This window comes from Corvus brachyrhynchos, unplaced genomic scaffold (genome assembly GCF_000691975.1).
Source record: "Corvus brachyrhynchos isolate BGI_N302 unplaced genomic scaffold, ASM69197v1 scaffold101, whole genome shotgun sequence".
Lineage (NCBI taxonomy): Eukaryota > Metazoa > Chordata > Aves > Passeriformes > Corvidae > Corvus > Corvus brachyrhynchos.
The window spans coordinates 23,472,333-23,488,738 of record NW_008237239.1 but is presented as its reverse complement, the minus strand read 5'-3'; the positions used below and the strand labels follow the sequence as shown (position 1 = coordinate 23,488,738).

At 42.8% G+C, this 16,406-nt stretch overlaps 2 protein-coding genes across 4 annotated transcripts in view; one reads left to right on the top strand and one right to left on the bottom strand.

The window, feature by feature from the left end:
- CAPN2 (calpain 2) overlaps positions 1-9,158 on the top strand; it is a 23,342-nt gene extending 14,184 nt beyond the window's left edge. Inside the window, exons 9-19 of one of the 2 annotated variants that reach the window (XM_017730168.1) lie at positions 218-229; positions 1,715-1,929; positions 2,696-2,732; positions 3,348-3,413; positions 3,916-3,973; positions 4,965-5,029; positions 6,148-6,216; positions 6,561-6,639; positions 7,254-7,370; positions 7,822-7,880; positions 8,490-9,158. In XM_017730168.1, coding sequence (XP_017585657.1) covers positions 218-229; positions 1,715-1,929; positions 2,696-2,732; positions 3,348-3,413; positions 3,916-3,973; positions 4,965-5,029; positions 6,148-6,216; positions 6,561-6,639; positions 7,254-7,370; positions 7,822-7,880; positions 8,490-8,513 — 801 coding nt within the window. In that variant the 3' untranslated portion in view covers positions 8,514-9,158. The remainder of the gene's footprint in view (positions 1-217; positions 230-1,714; positions 1,930-2,695; positions 2,733-3,347; positions 3,414-3,915; positions 3,974-4,964; positions 5,030-6,147; positions 6,217-6,560; positions 6,640-7,253; positions 7,371-7,821; positions 7,881-8,489) is intronic. The other variant, XM_017730167.1, reaches the window with a different exon arrangement.
- A 484-nt stretch (positions 9,159-9,642) lies between these two features.
- The window catches only part of TP53BP2 (tumor protein p53 binding protein 2), a 38,861-nt gene continuing 32,097 nt past the window's right edge, over positions 9,643-16,406 (bottom strand). The window contains exons 17-18 of one of the 2 annotated variants that reach the window (XM_008630407.2): positions 13,399-13,598; positions 9,643-10,708 (exon numbers count right to left, since the gene is read on the bottom strand). In XM_008630407.2, the coding sequence (XP_008628629.1) occupies positions 10,667-10,708; positions 13,399-13,598 (242 nt within the window). In that variant the 3' untranslated portion in view covers positions 9,643-10,666. The remainder of the gene's footprint in view (positions 10,709-13,398; positions 13,599-16,406) is intronic. The other variant, XM_017730165.1, reaches the window with a different exon arrangement.

The window sequence follows — 16,406 nt, the reverse complement described above, 5'->3', positions numbered from 1 at the left end:
GGTGCCCCCCCCCTGCCTCTGGGATGGAGCTGGGAGCTGAGCCAGCACTCAGCCCTGGGTGATGTGGGCTTAACACTCACCTTCCTGCAAGCCAAGTCTTTCTTTCTTTTTTTTTTTTTTCCAAGAATGTGGATGTCCTTGCTAACTAGTGGTGAAAAGAAGTAGCCCTGGAAATGCCCTTCAACAAGCAAATGACTCTCTCCTTTTCTCCTTGCAGGTGCCCCCAGAGGTATGTGACATGAGTTGGTGGTCGAGGTGCAGAGTTGGGGCTCCGTGGCTGGTGGGAAGAAGAGGTTCAGAGGATCCCACTTCACTGCAGGACAGCTTGAAGTTAGAGGCTGTTCATTCTGGAAGGGGCCTTGAGCCCGCCTTGCATTTTCAGAGTGTCTTGGATTGGGATAGGAGTGTTCAGTGCTGCAGAAACTCCCCAAAGCAGCTCTTCCATGGCTCTTGTCCCAGCCCAGCCCCACATTTGCTCCCCCAGAGCACGGCTGCTTTCCCCAGGTTTGCACAGAGTTCGTGTTTGACACTTGAATAATATTCCAAGGAGGTGTTTCTATTCATTTCCCTAAGCACCACCCTTTTTGGTTTCTCTCTGTTTCTGCCTGCAGGCAGATAACAGTACACCCTGGGGGTCACAGAGGGGTGGCAATGCAACGATGCCTCTGAGCTGTTGCTCCTCAGAGGAAGGACTGAAGCTTAGCAAAACCCCTGGGTAACCCCATTACTGGGTTTGGTCCCTGTGGGGGTCTGTGTGAAGCAGTCAGGGCACCCCAAGGCTCCTTAGGCTGTGCCCAAACCAGTGGCTTCTGTGTAAAGTATGGTTTCATCAGGAAAGGAAAGGGTGCTACTGGTTAATTAAATTTCTTATGTAGCTTTTAAATGCCTTAGCAGTGCTCTGTCACTCACCCTAGTGGTCCAAATATCTAATTTCCATAAGAAAAATTACTCTGTCTACAGTCCCCATGACTCTTCTTTCCCCCAAAAGGTGGAATTTTATCTCCCACTATGCAGCAGGTCTGACAGGTTTTAAAAATTCTTTCTTCATTCTTAAAAATCTGTGAGGACAGGAAGGAGGAGGTTTCTGAAAGATGCACATTCCTGAAGTTGGCTTCTGGAGGTGAAACAGCCCACCTGTAAGACCCTGCAAAAAGAGTTCATTCTGGAAGATCACAGAATCATGGAATGGTTTGGGTTGGAAGGGGCCTTAAACATCCAGTTCCAACCCCCTGCCATGGGCAGGGACACCTTCCACTAGATGTTACACTCCAAATTTGATTTTATTTTATTATTTTTTTCTGTTCTATTCTTGGAGCCCTCCATGAGCGGGCTCTGCTCTAAGGCAGCCTGACCTCAGAGGCACAGCTGGGCTGCAGGTGGCACCAGCTCTGGCACCAGAGGAACATGGCTCATGTGCCCTCTCAATTTAAAGAAAAATTCTTCTTTCAGGGAAGAATTTGCCCAATGTCTTCAGACACTCATCATCCATCTGCAAAGCAAAACATGAATGATTTGTTGCAATGATCTGCAAAATACATTTGCAGCCACATCTCAGGAGTTCCACCCCCTTTCTCTTCTTTTTCAGTTCTGTCAAACTGACATCTTGTTTCTTTCATTTTCTTTTCCCCGTACATCTGTGGTATTTGTAATGTGTAAATGTGAACACATGCAGACTTCAGGGGTTTTTTTTTAACCTTTCTTTGCTTTTCCTAAGTTTTCTGGACAGACAAATATTCATCTGAGCAAAAACTTCTTCCTGACCAACAAATCCCGGGAAAAATCCAACACCTTCATCAACCTCCGGGAGGTGCTGCTGAACCGGTTCAAGCTCCCTGCAGGAGAATACATCATCGTGCCCTCCACCTTCGAACCCAACAAGAACGGGGACTTCTGCCTCAGAGTCTTCTCTGAAAAAAATGCAAACTCCACGTAGGTAGCTTTTGGTGACCATGTAACAGCAGTGTGGGCTCATGGGGGAGATTATTGTTATTGTTATTTATTTTGGTTTTGTTATCCCTGTTACTATTGAATTAAAATTAAAAGACTTAGACACGTTGCATCTTGAAGAGCAGCTGGGCTAAAGCCTCAGGAAGGAGTGTGGGGTCTTTTGTATTGGGTTCCCCTGATTCAAAGCAAGCAAAAACCTTCCTCTCTCCTGTAATACTCTGCTGCATATTCCTGCAGCAGTGAGAAACCCGGGATGTTTGTTGTGTGAGGACACATTCAGGTTTTGATGGGCCCTTAGGACTGCTTGGGCACCACCTGTAGGTCTGGTGCTCCCTCAGCACCTGGGGGACAGCATGAAACACATCAGAATTACTTTAGGGCTCTTTTTTGCTGTTTTAAAGAGAAAAAAAAAAAAAAAAGAAGACATGATTAGACAAAGTTTGATTTGCACCCAAGAACCTGGTCCTGTGCTAAGCAGGCAGTGACCCCAAAGAGTTATGTGAGCCCCAGAATCCTCTCTGTGGCTCTGCAGGACATTGCACAGTTTGTGCTGTCTCTTCAAACTCTTGTTGCCATAGCTGGCAAAATTCTGCTTTCCCTGTGATATGCAGTGTCTTAATCCAGTAACTTTTGAATGCTCATTGTCATTCCCACATTTTAAAGAATCTCTCTTGAACTGAAGCTTGAAGGAAAAGCATCATGAAAGTGACTTGTTTTGATTTTAATATTGATTTCTTTCTCTTTCTAGGGTGATAGATGATGAAATTGAAGGCAATTATGATGAGGTATATCAAATTAAATGTTTTAAATGGATATAATTTTGTTGTAAGTAAGGGGGGGTTGGAGTGCTTGTTCCCTAGGCAGGGTGATGTTTTCTGTAGGAATTATCAAGAAATGTTGTCCCACTTTGGGAAAAGATCTTTCAGTATCTGTAGCTGGATGTCAAGCAGGTGGAAATATCATCAGGAATATAATGGAAACAAGTGATGTCCTTTATCCAGAGCTTGCACTTCCTAGGCAGAGGTACACTCAGGTACATTTTGAAGTGTTAACTGGAGTTGCAGGAAATTCCCTTTGCTCTCCAGGAATCCAGGAGTGCAGCTTTCAGCAGTAGGGGTGTTTCTGCACGTGATGCTGTTTCCAGGAGGAACTAGTGGCTCACCATATATTCAGTCTTGCTGGAGCTGGGGATGCTTTGCCTACAAATGCAGCTACCCCATGTGTGGAGGGGGTCCAGCAGTCTGAGGTGCCCCTGAAAATAAAACTGAATAAAATCATAGTAAAAATCACTTTGTACCTACAACCTTGCCATTTAAATTTTTTACTAGGGGCAAGGAAATGCATTAAATCTTTCTCAAGCAGAAACTTTCCTCCTTTTGACCTCTGCTTCTGTCTTTTAGACTGAGATCAGTGAAGATGACATCGAACCCAGCTTTAAAAAGCTTTTTGGGCAGCTAGCAGGAAATGTGAGTGTTTTTCTGGTAGTGTCTTACTGGATGAGTGGGTAAGAGAGATGCCTCCCCCAGGACAGAGTTTAAGTCCTTGTGCTGAGCCAGCTCTCAAGTGTGAGCACAATTGTGTATCCCATAATCTGTGCAGTTGCCCATCTGCTTCCACAACAGATTTGTGAGTGCTCCTGGTGCACAATCTCTGCTCCTTTTGAGCTGTGGGCTCGACATTTATCTCTGCAGGGCCTGGATTCTGTCCTTGGGCAGAGCACATGGCTGGGCTGTGCCTTCTCCCCAGGCTGCTCTTGCCTCGGGCACACCTTGCAGCTGGATATGCTGATCTCTGGGAATTGGTGGTGCTCCTGGGAACGGGAGGTGGGGAGAGCGTCCCACTTGCTTCCATTCAAGGGAACTGAATTCGAAGGGATCTTTGAAATTGGCCAACTTCCCCAAAGGAATCAGAGGCTGCAGATGGTGTCTGCAGGTCACAGTGGAAAATTTGTTTTCCTCTTTTCCACAGGACGCAGAGATCTCCGCCTTCGAACTGCGCAGCATCTTGAATAAAATCCTGGCTAGACGTAAGTGCCTTCCTCCAACAGCAGCTTCAGATGGCCACCAGCAGGTTTCCAGCATCACCATGGGAGCACAGAGCACCACTGACCTGGGCAGGGTCAGAGCCTGGGCTCTGCCCCGGACCTGTTCTCCATATGGCCACGGCCGTGTGCTCCCTCTGCTGCTTCAAGGGCCTGCAGAGACGCTGGGGCTGTGCCAGCCCAGAAGGTGTTTCACAAGATGTGTGCTTTGGCAGGGTACAGATGGGTAGTTTTTATCCCAGCATCTGCCACTGGGAATTTGCTGCCAGGAAGATGGATGGATTTGAATAATCCTTGATAATAATCAGGAGAGGTATTGCTGCTGTTTAAGTATTGAACCACGCAGGAGTGGTTCAGGCAGTAGCCCAGCCAATGGTCTGGGGTGTCCCTAAGGAGGAGGAGAAACTTTGAAACTCTGAGCTTCTTGTTCTGGGAAGAGATTCCTAGCTTGGCTCTGCTTTATTTTCCTTTCCATTAAACAGTGCTCAAGAAACAAGTGCTTGGAGAAATAAGCGTCTCTTTAATTTCCAAAGTGAAATCCTATGCAGATGGTCAGGACTGTGGTGTGTGTCTGTGTGCAGCAGCCAGTTATCAGCAAGGGGGTGTTGCTGGCTACCAAACTTGGCTTCATGTTCAGCCCTTGCATGAAGGCACCTCCTGCCAACCTCCATAAGCTGCAAGTCCACGCTGTCCACAGAAGCCCACTTTGCAGGCAGACAGTAAGGGCAGGAAAGCTTTTCTCTCTGTCTCTTGCTGCTGTAGCACACCTCCAAACCAGATTAACCAGGCTGCTTGCCTGGGGACACATCCCAGCTCACTTGCACCCAAACCTTCTTTGTCAGCTCAAAGGAAGCCACCGATGGAAGCACATAAAGGCTGGGGTGGATACACTGGTTCAGAGAGCTCATGAGCTATTTAGGAAGGTGCTGTGGTACAGCATGCAGTGATAATCCTGTCTTTCGCTCTTTCTTTACAGGCCAAGATATTAAATCTGATGGCTTTAGTATTGAGACATGCAAAATAATGGTTGACCTGTTGGATGTATCCTTTAAGGCTCTTCCTAGATGATATTCCCCTTCCTGGGCTGAAGCAGGCGAGCTGCCTTTGCTCCCTGATGGATCCATCCTGAGGTGGAGAAGTTGGTCTTACCCTGATTCCCCTGAAAAAGCCAGTCCCTTGCTATTATTGTTCACCATGACACATGTATTATTCCAGGCAATGGGAAAAATCCACTGTCAAACAAGACAGTCTGCCTGGAAGCCTTGCCAGCTGTTGGGTGGTCTGGTTTAGCTGGGGACAAAGTGATGTTTGTGCTGGGAAAAGGTGAGCTGAGGATGGCCTTGGCTTAGGGTTGTTTCACCTCTCTGTTATCTGGCTGGAGTTGGCAAGAGCATCACAAAGCCATGGGAACTTAGCAAATGGAAAAGGAGGGAAGCAAATGCAGTGTTTTGTTTTGACATGCTGTACAGGAAGCAGAGAGTATGCAGGATTTTAGGAGCTTTTATTCCTAAGAATACGGGGAAAAGTGTAGGATGAAGGATCAGGTCTAAGAATAGTTGTGTTCAGCTTCTCTGTGCAGTGGGAGTTGAATTGCAGAGTTGGAAAAAGGGAAAATTACCAACACAAGATGATACTCTTCTATAATTTGGTGTAAAATACAGGAGTCCATAGGGACTCCTTGGCAGGTTTTGGGAGCAAGGCCATGACCAGGTTCTTTTGTTAGAGCTGTTTGCTCAAGAGCTGAAATTCTCCAAATAGCAGGCTTGGCTGTGGCTTTTCCTGTTTATAATCCAGATCTGGGACTTGTGCTCCAGTAACTGCAGGTGTTGAACCCACAGCACAGGACAAAATGGCATCATCCTGGCTGGTTTATACTTGTAGTGAAAAGACAGAGACCTGCAGTGGGGGTGCAGAAAGAGCTTTCAAACTGGTCATGGTTTAAATTAATGATTTTAATGATGTAGAAAGAAACCTTGGACACCAATGGTGTATTCAGCAGTATGAGTCCTGGAGAGAGGATGAGTCCTTCAGAGAGGACTCTAATCCCTTTTCTGTTTGCAATTTTTTTTAAGTCACAACTGCCCATGCAAGTAAACCCAGCACAGGGAGAGGAAATCCCTTTCTCTTCCCTCTGAGGAAATTTCCTTAACTCAGAGAAGAATGATGGGAGTGGCAAACTGGGGCTGAAGGAGTTCCACACCCTCTGGACAAAGATTCAGAAGTACCAGGTAAGGCACAACCTCTTTGGGAGAACAATCCCCACGTACAAGTGGCTGCAGACTGATTTGTACCATACAATGTGCACATTCACCTTCCCCAGAGCAGGGACTGTGTGGCCTCAGCCCCCCAGGTTTTGTCTTTATCTGCTCTGGCTGCTGCATTAAAAAAACCCTTACTTTTTAAAGCTGCTTCTAGAAGCAGTGGATGTAAGTAGCGAGTCCTTCAGACCAATGTTGCAAAGTGCTTTAAGTAACATGCAGGCTACATTTCAAAATGTTTCACTTCTGCCAGAAGCCAAACCACGCTCTGAAAATGATTGTCAAGGTTTCACTTTGGGTTTTGTGTTTTGCAGAAAATTTACAGGGAAATTGATGTGGATCGATCGGGTACCATGAACTCGTATGAGATGAGGAGGGCACTGGAAACAGCAGGTATTTATACCAATCTGTCTCTTCATAGGGTTACATCAGTTTCAGGCAGGGTTCAGAGATGCTCACTAGTCTGCTGTCTATCACTGGTAAGCTGAAAAATGCTGTGTTCCCAGACTTGGAGGCCTCTGTTTGATCCGGATGCTCAGCCTGGGCTCTTGTCCTGCCATGCAGGCACACACACTAAGAGCATCTCAAAGGAGTGCCAGGTTTGCAGTTATTTTCTTGAGTGACCAGCTTTTGGAGAAGCACAAGTAACTGCACCAATCTGGTCTCTTAGCAGCATAATGTTGTCTTCCAGTGAGTGCCTCTGGGTACAGAGAGTTTGGCATGAACCAGTAACTGGGATACTGTGACCACAGGAATAGAACTGGCTTCACCAAGGGTTGATGTTCTCAGGAATGTTGAGCCAATTTGCTGCTGCAACCACTGAAGGGCAAATCTGAGTTAGGACAGTGAGGGGCTATCCCAGAGCCAAACAATCCCAAATTAACTTACTGAATTTTGGGCACTCTGGAGCCTTCCCCTCCTGCCACCATGGAAGATGAGGCATTTCGTTTTGTACTAATGTTTGCTCTTTGGAAATAGTGTTTTAAATCCTTGGATTGCATTTTCAGGGTTCAAACTGAACTGCCAGCTACACCAGGTCATTGTGGCTCGTTTTGCTGATGAGGACCTCGTCATTGACTTTGATAACTTCGTGCGGTGTTTGATTCGGCTCGAAACCCTGTTCAGTGAGTACATGCTTAGCAACCAGACAGGCTCTGCTGCCTTGTGAGTGCAGCAGGGTAACTGTCCAGGCAGAACTGTCCAGAAGCCCAGGGTAAGGTATTAAGACAAATTAAAATCTGAGATAACTAATCTGGCACCCCAGGACAAGCACCTGCATGCTTGTCCTAGATCTAGGAATCAGTCTTTTAGGCCAGGCTGCCGACCCCCAGCCAGTCTTCCCTGCAAACAACTCTATGTTGAGTAAAAAATACTAGACAATAATTAAAAAGGTTCAGTCTTGCTCCTGCACACTGACTTTAGAGTGGCCCTTTCTGATTTGGAGTGTAGGTCATTGTCAAGTTTCAGATTCTGGGACTAAATAAATTCCTTATTGATCCTGAAGCACAAGGAAAGGGAAGACTTTCAAATTAGTTCCTATATTCACCCTTGTCTGTCATCTCTCTCCCACCACAGAAATGTTTAGAAAACTGGATACTGAGAAAAGTGGGACAATAGAATTGAACCTTGTTAATGTAAGTTCATTTAGCTTTAAAACCTTTGTTTCCATCTTTTGGGGGAAAGCAGGGGGGAATGCAGTCTGTCCTGCTCCATTCTAACTGAGGATGGCTGGTTATAAGAATTCACATTTGTGCTGGATTTATCTACCTTGTGTATTTATAAGCAGCCCTAAGAAAGATTACCTTTTAAAAATGTACCTACATCACAACAAGGTTACTTAGACCAGAAGCCCTTTATCCCTTTACTGGCAGTAATTTTGGCTTCTTCCCTGCTTTTTCTGTCAACAGAGCAAAATGTAGGTGCAGTTGTGTAGGCAAGACTCATGGTCTTGCTCATGTCTGCTGCTTTGTGCCCCATGTGTGCCCTGCAGAAAGGGCTAAGTTTGGAGAAAAGCACCCTCCTACAGATGTTTGACTTGCTTATTACCTGAACATAACTTATTTCTGCACCTAAGAATCCCAAAACTCTGATTTAAATGAGATATAAATTTAAATCACTCGGGAAAGATCCTAAAATTACTTCTGTAACAACAGGCTGACTTTATGCTAGAAATGGGAATATGCATGCTTGCTACAGGTCTTTTTACTAAATTTAACCTCGTTTTCCTCTCTCTGTTGTTACAGTGGCTGTGTTTTACTGTCATCTGAGCCACTGGCATCAGCTTGAGACCTCAACAAGAGCATGATCAGGTGAAGATAATCAAGCTACATAAAAGTAATATCCTAACATGAATGTGCCTTAACTTACACATAGCAGATTTTGCAAGCAACTGCAAGAAGAAAAGCATTCTACTTCAACAGAAGAATCTGCAACCTCATGTTTATGTCTGGCACTCTGTGCCTACTGTCATATAGCCTCTGGACAAAGGCTTTATTTTAGTATGAATCCTCAGTGCAAGTTCTGAAAATACTGCTTTGCTAATATCTTTGTATTAAAGATGTTTATTGAAGACTTCAGGTAGAAAAGCTCATTAGAGCTTGACAATCTGGTTTAAGAAAGTGCTACTTGAACAACATCCTGCGTATCTGAAATCAGGAAAGAGATAGTACTGCATATCTAAACACTTGTATTCAGAGATAGGAGTCCCTTGTATGTTTTGTGTCAAGCCCCAGCACTATTCTAGTTAAATATTCTTTAAAGAATTATTGCAGCAAGTACATGTTTGGTCAAAGTGAGCATTGATGTGCCTGGAGCAGGAGAAAAGTTCCTGTATCTTATTTATGTTCCTTTGAAATATAAGTATTTAAATAAAATTAAAAAAAAAAAAAAGTAGAAATAAAGTGTGCCAGACTTATTTCTGCTGAAAATAAGCAAATTTTTTTTTTCCTTAGAGAAAGATCATCACAGTGCACATGCAGAGCTTTTGCTTTTAGGAACATAAGTTGTTGCCTTTTAAAGGGGAAAACCAGCTTCTGGAGCTGATTTTGGATGTGGGGCAGTTAATAAAATGTTAGAGAGGCTGATACTTTAAACGATTAATGCTTGAACAGCTAAAGGTTTCTAAGATAATTCATACTATATAACCCACAGCCAGAGGCTGCGACCATGAGCCAAGGTGCTGCTGCCTTTAGTTTCCCCACCTGAGGAATTGTGTCCTCCTCCTTACAAACAATTTCTTCCTTATGGGCACCTTTTCAGAAAGCAGTAAGACTTCCCTAGTAGGAAAACATGAGCCTGCAGGGTGAGGCACTTCCTAAACACCTGTAAGGAATTATTTGCTCTTCTGTTAAATACTGCTCATTATCAAATTATTGCCACATAGAGAGATAGAAAGGATAGCTCTATAGGAAAGGCTTTATTTAGAAAATATTTGTACCAAGGTTTTTTTTCTAAAGTATGTCCCTTAGCTTTTAAGGTTAACAAAGGTTATGTGCAACTAACAGATTCAGCTTAATTTTAAATGCAGGAAAACTACCTGGAATGGAGGGGGGAGGAGGGGTTCAGTTTAATACAGAAAGTTAGTGTAATGTAGAACAGCAGTGTGTCTTACTGGTAACATTTCTAATAAAAATTACCATTAAAATACCCAGAGTTAAAGCTTAAGAGGAGACAAAAGTTTAATGGTGGAGTAAACAAGTGGAGTAAAAACAAGTAAGTTGTCAAGGACTACAGAAAGGTTCTACACTTAGTCTTCAAAGTACAAAATACAATAAATACATGAGGCTCTTTGTAAAAAGAAGAATCTAAAACTACATTTTTGTTACAGCACATGGTATTTTGAATACATAGACTTTCTAAGATGCTACAGCTTGTTTTAAAGTTATTGCTTAATGGATTGGTCATGTGGTCGTCGCTCTTCAGATGCACTGCAGGTTTTTTAGCTTCTTTTAACAAACATTTTGCTTCCAGCAATAAGCAGTTGGGTGCTGTGCACATACTTTTAATTTCTCCCATCTGGAAAAAAGCCTTGGGATAAATTTGGACAAAGCCAAGTTACCTGTTTCATGATGATCCCTTCAATGGCAAATTCAAAAGGTTCTTGTATTTAATGCAGAGAAAAGTGAAACTCTCTTCTGCCATGTTTGAAGGAATCCAAGTGGGTACTTGAACATAATGGCTTGATTCGACCAAAGGCAGCAGAATTTCATTTGCTTGTAAGCATTATTTCATCTTGTACAATGCCCTCATCCATTTGCTAATGCATCAATCCTTCATTTGTTTTCAAAGCACATTCTTCATAGCTTTCAAATTACATTGTCATTGAAATAAGTCTCATGATACTGGAACCAACACAAAATGGACTCTTTTTCCCACAAGTTATCCATGATTAGTACTTCAAGAATCTGGCTTCTGTACTATTTCATGCCAAGCTTCTTTGTCTAGGTTTAATCCTCGGATACAGCTGAGGGTAAAACAGAAATGAGGTTTAAAATTTTAGTACTTTAAAAGGTTACTTTTTTAAAAAGAAAAAAATAAAGGAACAGAAAACCTTTTTGGTACTACAATTCTAATGTAATCCATAGTAGCAAAAACATGGTTATAAAAAATAAATATTACATGTTATAAACTAACAAATATTAATTTAGCAGTCTGAGGCAAGCTTAAAAAAATACCAACCATGTCAGTACAAGAGGAAGGTATGGAACAGCACATAATGGAGTATTTTCAGCTCTGCCCAGATGGGTGGGCCAGGAAAAGCACATGGCTTTGTAAGTCAAGAGACTTCTGTGTTCAGTGGGATTGTTCCCTGTTTCATAAATGGAACCAGAGAGTATTAAAGTCTGGTTTGCTTTCTCTCAGTGCCTATCAGCTTTTATGTCTGTATAGCTTTGGGCAAGCTGGAAACATCTGTGTGCAGAAGGACCATGCAAGTGGAGGAGCTGTGCTTTAGGGTGGGCGGCCAGTTCCATCAAGGACCTGCCCAGCAGTGAATTGGGACCTGCCAGCCTGTGCCCCCTGGGCCCTGTGCTGCTCACACACCCTGGCCACACACACAGGGGTGCAGGGCACAACTGACAGGACACAGCTTGGGTCAGCACACAGCAGGGACAAGATGTCTGGGAAGCTGCTGGCTCCCACTTGGAAGGGCTTAGGGAACAACTACTGTTGTGAAAAGCACAGCCACTGGCATATGAAAGTAGAATACATTTCATACAGTTAGGAGAGATGAGTCCTCCATGCTCTAAATGGCAATGCACATCTACATCACAGCTTGGGTTTTCTCATCTAAAGCTCTCCTCAAAGATGCCCCCTTCTCTCTTTAACCAGACTCTGGCTTTCTTCTTTTCTCAATGAGTAAGACAAGGCCAACAACTTCACCACAAGGTCTGTCTCAGCCTGCTGTGGTTTCACCACTGTTAGAAGTGAAGTCAGTCAGTTACAGTACCATAACACCTGACAGTGTTCAAAAGACTCCCTTTGACAGTATTATCTTATTGGCTTAGGGAGCTAGGGAGTCCCTAACAAGGGTAGAGCACTGATACAGATAATTTAATCCTTGGTTTTATTCAGTACACCTGAGTGCAAAAGGATAAAGCAACTATGATGAAGACATAAGAATATATTAATCTACCAAATATTTTCCTCTTTGGTGAACATCATAGCCAAGAATTCAGCTGCTATATTAAGAGGCTGGTAGTTGCTTTGGAGAATCACCACATGATATTTCAGTGGCAGCACCAGAACAACTGAGCAGACACAGGAGAGTCACAGTTAATAAATACTGTGTAGTTTTACTCAAAGATTCTGTTGGGATTGTGTTGTGCTTACAAGGGTAAGTTGTGATCCCCAGTTTAAGCTGTGCTCAGGCTGAAAGCACAAGCTTATGAACAAACAGCACATGCACAATTCACCCTGGGGCAGGCAAAAACCAAAAAGCTGCCATTTTGACATTACTGTGCAGGGCTGATGGCTGCTCTCAATTTAGAAATGTTCACTTTGGAGAGGAAAAGACTGAGCAGAAATACTATGGTAGGAAGGATTTTACAGTACATGGTGTTAGGCCTGACCTGGAAATGATACAGAAATTAAAACTGATTTTGCATTAGATAGAGTTGCTCTGCAAAATCCAACCAGTTTAGGAGTAATGATTATCTGCATGAGGAAGGAGGTTCAGCCTCTTTCAAGCATCATGCATCAATCAGCTAAAATTCACAGTGGTCAATCTTGGAGAACCTCTTATCTCCAGCACCAGGGCAACTAGAATTGTAGAGAAAAGCTTCATGGAATTTTTATATATGTGTCCATCTGCCATAGTTTTCCAGCAACTCAGCTATGAGGAGAAATATAGGGACATAATTTAAAGTATCTTGTTTGTACACAGTTGTTCTTAATAAAAGAGGCAGTACAAAAGGTGATGAGAGGAGGAGAGGCCAGTCATGTAAAGCCTTGGACATATGGTTAAATGTTACTTTAAAAGCAGAGGAGAAAATAAAGATCTGCCTTTACTGAGCAATGTAATCTGTTTTCCAACCCTAGAAAAAAGATAACCTAGATTTTTGCAGTGTTTATCTCCTTGGATCAAAAAGTGCCCTTTGGACACAGGAAAGGACTCATGACACACTCTTCATGCAATTTTCAGTTCTGAGGGCCCTTTGTGCCAGTACATCACTCTGTGAAACAGGGAAAACTAGTTTTGTTCTCAAACAATCATAGAATATACTGAGTTGAAAGGGACCCCTCAAGGAGTCATTGAGTCCAGCTCCTGGCCCTACCCAGGACAGCCCCAAAATCACACCATGTGCCTGAGAACATGCTCAACAAAACGTTACTCACACATCATGTTTGGATGAAAGGGGTTTTTCTAAGATGGCGAGACAAGGTTGGTATTAGAGCCTGCAGTATATAGCAGGCTGGTGATACACGTTGTTCTTTTGTGCACCCATTAATCTGTGTTAAGTACCTTAAACAGAGGGTGTTAACCCACTCTGCCAAGGTATTCAACTCCCTAAACAAAGATGGAGAACGTCAACTCCTTCCTCTTGACTTTTAAAGCTGCACCTCAGTGCAAGTGGTGCAATGAGAACACAATGCTGTGTACACTCCCCATCCTAGGGTGGGGTTTCTTTGGTGCTGGCAGTAGGCAGGACTCACCCCTAGCAGGTTTCGGGGCACGTAGCCTTCCTTGTCGTTCAGCCGTGCCCACCACCACTCAATCTCCTCCTCATCCTCCCGGCGCAGGATTGTCATGCAATCTCCTTCCTTCATGGACAGCTCGTCATCATTCTGAGCCTCATAATCCCAGAGTCCATAAATCACTCCTTTGTTCATTATGCCCATCTTCTCCTGCACTCCTGCAAGTTTGAAAACACAAAGCAGCTAAATTGAAAAGAAAATAAATAAATAGAAAGGACAACAGGAGGGAAGACTCCTTTATTCTTACTGGAGGACAGGCCAGGAAAAAACCCCAAGCAATTCCTACCTGCTTGGCACCTTGTTGCCTGGTCAGAGGTGGCCCTGGAAGAAGTGGCTTTGTGAAGTTACTTACAGAAGACAGATTCCTTCCTTACACATGCTCAAAAAATACAAGGCAAATGGGGAGAGCAGCACTGATTGACAAAAGGTTATATTTTTGTGTTCACACTTTCTAGACCTAAATGATGGTCAAAAAACATTTTCTGTACTCTTAATCCAGTGGTTACCTCTTTCTGTCACAAGGAGATAGCAATACCTGCTTAGGTTGACCACCACTGTCATTCTGATGCTTGTGGTGTCATTTGCCACCTGGGCCATTTTATTTCAGAACTTCAAAGCACGTTGCATCTCAGACCTGTACCTGAAAGATTTGCCTGCTACTCTGCAGCTGCTTTTGGTTAATCAAGCACTTATCTCAGCAGTTCTTAATTTCTAACATTATTTTTTGTTTTGTTTTAAACACTGCCTTCAGAAACACAATTCTTTTAAATTATCTTTGGACCAAGGTATTTTGGAGTACACACATAGACCCTGCAGTGTTATTTAGAACTTGCTCACTTTACAGCTGTAGCCAGAGATGATACTTTTCTTTCTGTACACATTCCTCAGCCTCCATGCACAAAACTGGAAAAGGTATCTTTGTTTGTACACCAGTTGATTTTCTCTTAGGTAATTATTTTAAAATACTGAATCCTACTGGTGTTTCAATGTTTGGTTTTGGTATTTTCAGGAGCAAAGATCCTGAAAGTTTTATGCATCATAAAACTTGTCCTTTCCCTTTCCATCACATACCTATTAGAACATTCTGTATAGGATCTGCTAAAGGAAGCACCTGCTCAAATCAAGTCCTCTACTTCTGCACACCAGCTCAGCACATAAAATTAAATTATTTCCAGTGCATGATAAGCTCTGCTCAGAGAAACTCTTCCCTTGCTTTGCATTTGGTATAATTAGAGGTTTGGCCAGAGCTGTGCTCTGCACCCATGTGGAAGGGAAGATGGAGCACTGAGCATCAGAGCAGACAAAGATGATCTACACAGGGCATCTGGTCTCCTAAAGGGGTGTTAATAGTCACACCAGGGTAGTGGGGCAAACACACTCAAGAGACAGCACTGGCATTACATTTAAGAAAGTGGAAAATTCCGTACTTGAGCAGCATCAGACCTGTCATTTAGTCAGTGATAAAGGATGATTGGTTTTATTTAAACCTACCTCTTACTTGATATTGGACATCATTTGCAAGAAAAAAAGATTAAGTGAATCAATGAATTACATCAGGGTTTATTAGCTTAATAATGAGTTTAGAGGGCCAGGTTTTAGCGCAGTTCTGGAAACAGATATACATTCCCAAACCTCTTTTACAGAAGCAGTTTTAGGCAGGGAATAATTTCTTACAGTAACTACAGGCAACCAGAACCAGTCTTAGCAGTATTATTAATTTCTGATAGAACAATATGGAACTTTGATAGCTGAACAGCCAATATATCAAGAGATAGATAGTTTCAGAGGTTTCAATCTGGAAAAACTGGCAATAAGCCAAAGCCTTCCAGTCCTTTCAGGACCCATCAAAAAGTATCTCATAATACAAAAAAGATCCCAAACTCAACATACAGAGTAGCAAGTCAGATCATCAGATGGCAGGTCATAAAAAACCCCACAAACAAAAAGAATGTATTTCTTCATGCTGTATATACTGAGTCCATGGACCTCCTTTCCACAGAATGTTGTGGGCAGTTTACCTGAATTTAAGGATTAGACAAATTCCTGAAAGAAATCCCTCAAGAGCTGATCAACACAAAGATACCATCTCTTAACTCATATGTGAGCTAAAACCAGTTTAAAATATTAGACAAGTGGTGTTATTTTTTATCTATTCCTACGATCTTCCTTGGGTATTTGGTCTTGATGCTTCCCTTGGAGTCTGGACACAAAACCAAATGGAATTTTGCTTAGCCTACAAATTTTGATGCCAGTTATAAAGGCTTCCTCCCTTTCTAGTGAAAACTACCTATTTGGCACCAAGAGACACAGTTTTCAAGCTTAGTGAGGACAGCTGGACAGACTGTTTTGAAATCTGCTAGCTGAGCAGCTTAGAGAAACTCAGATCTCGCCTGTGCCACAAAAGCAGCAAGGCAGTTTTACAGCTTTTTCTGCTGTGTTACATTGCTGTTACTCTAACCTCTTGCAGAGGGATGACACACCAGCTGGTAGGTGCCATGGGGACACAAGCTACATACAAAACAGAGAAAAGTAACTTAAAACCTCATTACACACAAAACATACAGTAAAGTAATATAAAACCTCATTGACTAATACTCATCACACCCTAGGGGGAATTAGTTTTCTCCATTAAAAGATAGTATCTCTGTAGCCTTACTATTTGAATAAAATCTAAATTTAATATGGGATTTCTTTTTAAATGCAAGTGAAGAAAAAAGTCAGGAAAGTAAAGTCAAATTCAGTGCTTACTAATATCCATTAAGGCAGGAACTTGGCAATACCTTTTTTGGTTCTAAGGTGCACATTAGTAAATACTCCTCATTTAAAGACACCAGGTAACAGCTATGAACTGCCCACTGACATATCCATACTACTTTTGTTTTTATGTAGAAAGTTCTTATGTGGCAAGATTCACCTAATTGGTGAATCTGTCAATGCACATGCTTCACTCAAAGCTTTTAATGTAG